General features: G+C 41.1%; 1 protein-coding gene across 1 annotated transcript in view; it reads right to left on the bottom strand.

The window, feature by feature from the left end:
* LOC111645523 (V-type proton ATPase subunit C 1-B-like) overlaps nucleotides 1–810 on the bottom strand; it is a 7,399-nt gene extending 6,589 nt beyond the window's left edge. Inside the window, exons 1-2 of the mRNA XM_087170555.1 lie at nucleotides 619–810; nucleotides 54–121 (exon numbers count right to left, since the gene is read on the bottom strand). Coding sequence (XP_087026681.1) covers nucleotides 54–121; nucleotides 619–747 — 197 coding nt within the window. The 5' untranslated portion in view covers nucleotides 748–810. The remainder of the gene's footprint in view (nucleotides 1–53; nucleotides 122–618) is intronic.
* Between the last annotated feature and the right edge of the window lie 238 nt (nucleotides 811–1,048).

The raw sequence follows: 1,048 nt of genomic DNA on the forward strand, positions 1-1,048 counted from the left end.
ACACAGCACAGGCAACATGTTCAGTTTGGGTCATCCTTCCTGCTCCTTTTTACCTTTCAGTCAGTGTGTCGAGCTTGGAGAGGTCATCTGACATACTAAGCAGACTGTCCAGTATTCCCACCTGAGGTCAGAGCACAGACAACACAGTTAGTGCTCTGCATGTATAACCGCTTGTGAGCTTACTGGCTTTTAAGATTCAGCCTGAAGGTGTCCACATATCACATTCAATATAAGGGTTTTCAAGTTTGAAGTCTTGGTAGAGTTGAAAAACAGCTCTTAAAATGCGATTCCTGGGAGTCAAGGTGAACATTGATCACGCTGAGTGAAATGGGTCAGATGGAAATTTTGCCTCAAACTGTAGAGAGCAACCTGAGCCTTTATCCCTTCAACAGAGAAGGACACCAAACACCATCATCCTCCTCAGCTACACTCTACTCTACTGGTATAAATAAACACAGAACAGAACTAAAATACACTGATCAGGGCTACAACAAGATAATATTATTCTTACAATTCTTCGTGCTAATTGTCATAGTAAATCATATATCAGATCCTGATTTAGGCTACTCTGTACAACCTATTTGGCTCGTCACTGGGACAGATGATAAACAGCCTCACCTTGAGATCTGGAATGGAGAACTTGCAGCAGGAGGCCAGGTTGGTTTTGGAAAGGGTGCGCTTGAGTTTCTCTACACTGTTTGAACTGGTCTTATCCAGTGGGACAGAAATCAGCCACAAGTCTGTCATGACTCCCAGTGTTTCAGACCTCCAGTCAAAACCCCTCCCCACAACAGCAGGCTTTGGCACCTAATAGACTGAGACTCAAACAAACATACACTAAGATTAATTTATCAAGGGCATGTGTAGTCTTTCATTTTAAGACTAAAATTACATTTCATAATTTTACACCTGTTTGTTATTTTATTTCTATTTCCACGAAGTTATTGAGTGTGCTGTGATGACATTAACATGTTCAGGGGTTGTGGCTACATACAGTTTAGTAAAAGTAAGTATAACAAGTGAAAACAAATAACCTTTCAAAGCAGGC

Source organism: Seriola lalandi, unplaced genomic scaffold (assembly GCF_002814215.2).
Source record: "Seriola lalandi dorsalis isolate HSWRI2012SDOR001 ecotype SW California unplaced genomic scaffold, Sedor1 jcf7180002054953, whole genome shotgun sequence".
In the NCBI taxonomy this organism is placed as follows: Eukaryota; Metazoa; Chordata; class Actinopteri; order Carangiformes; family Carangidae; genus Seriola; species Seriola lalandi.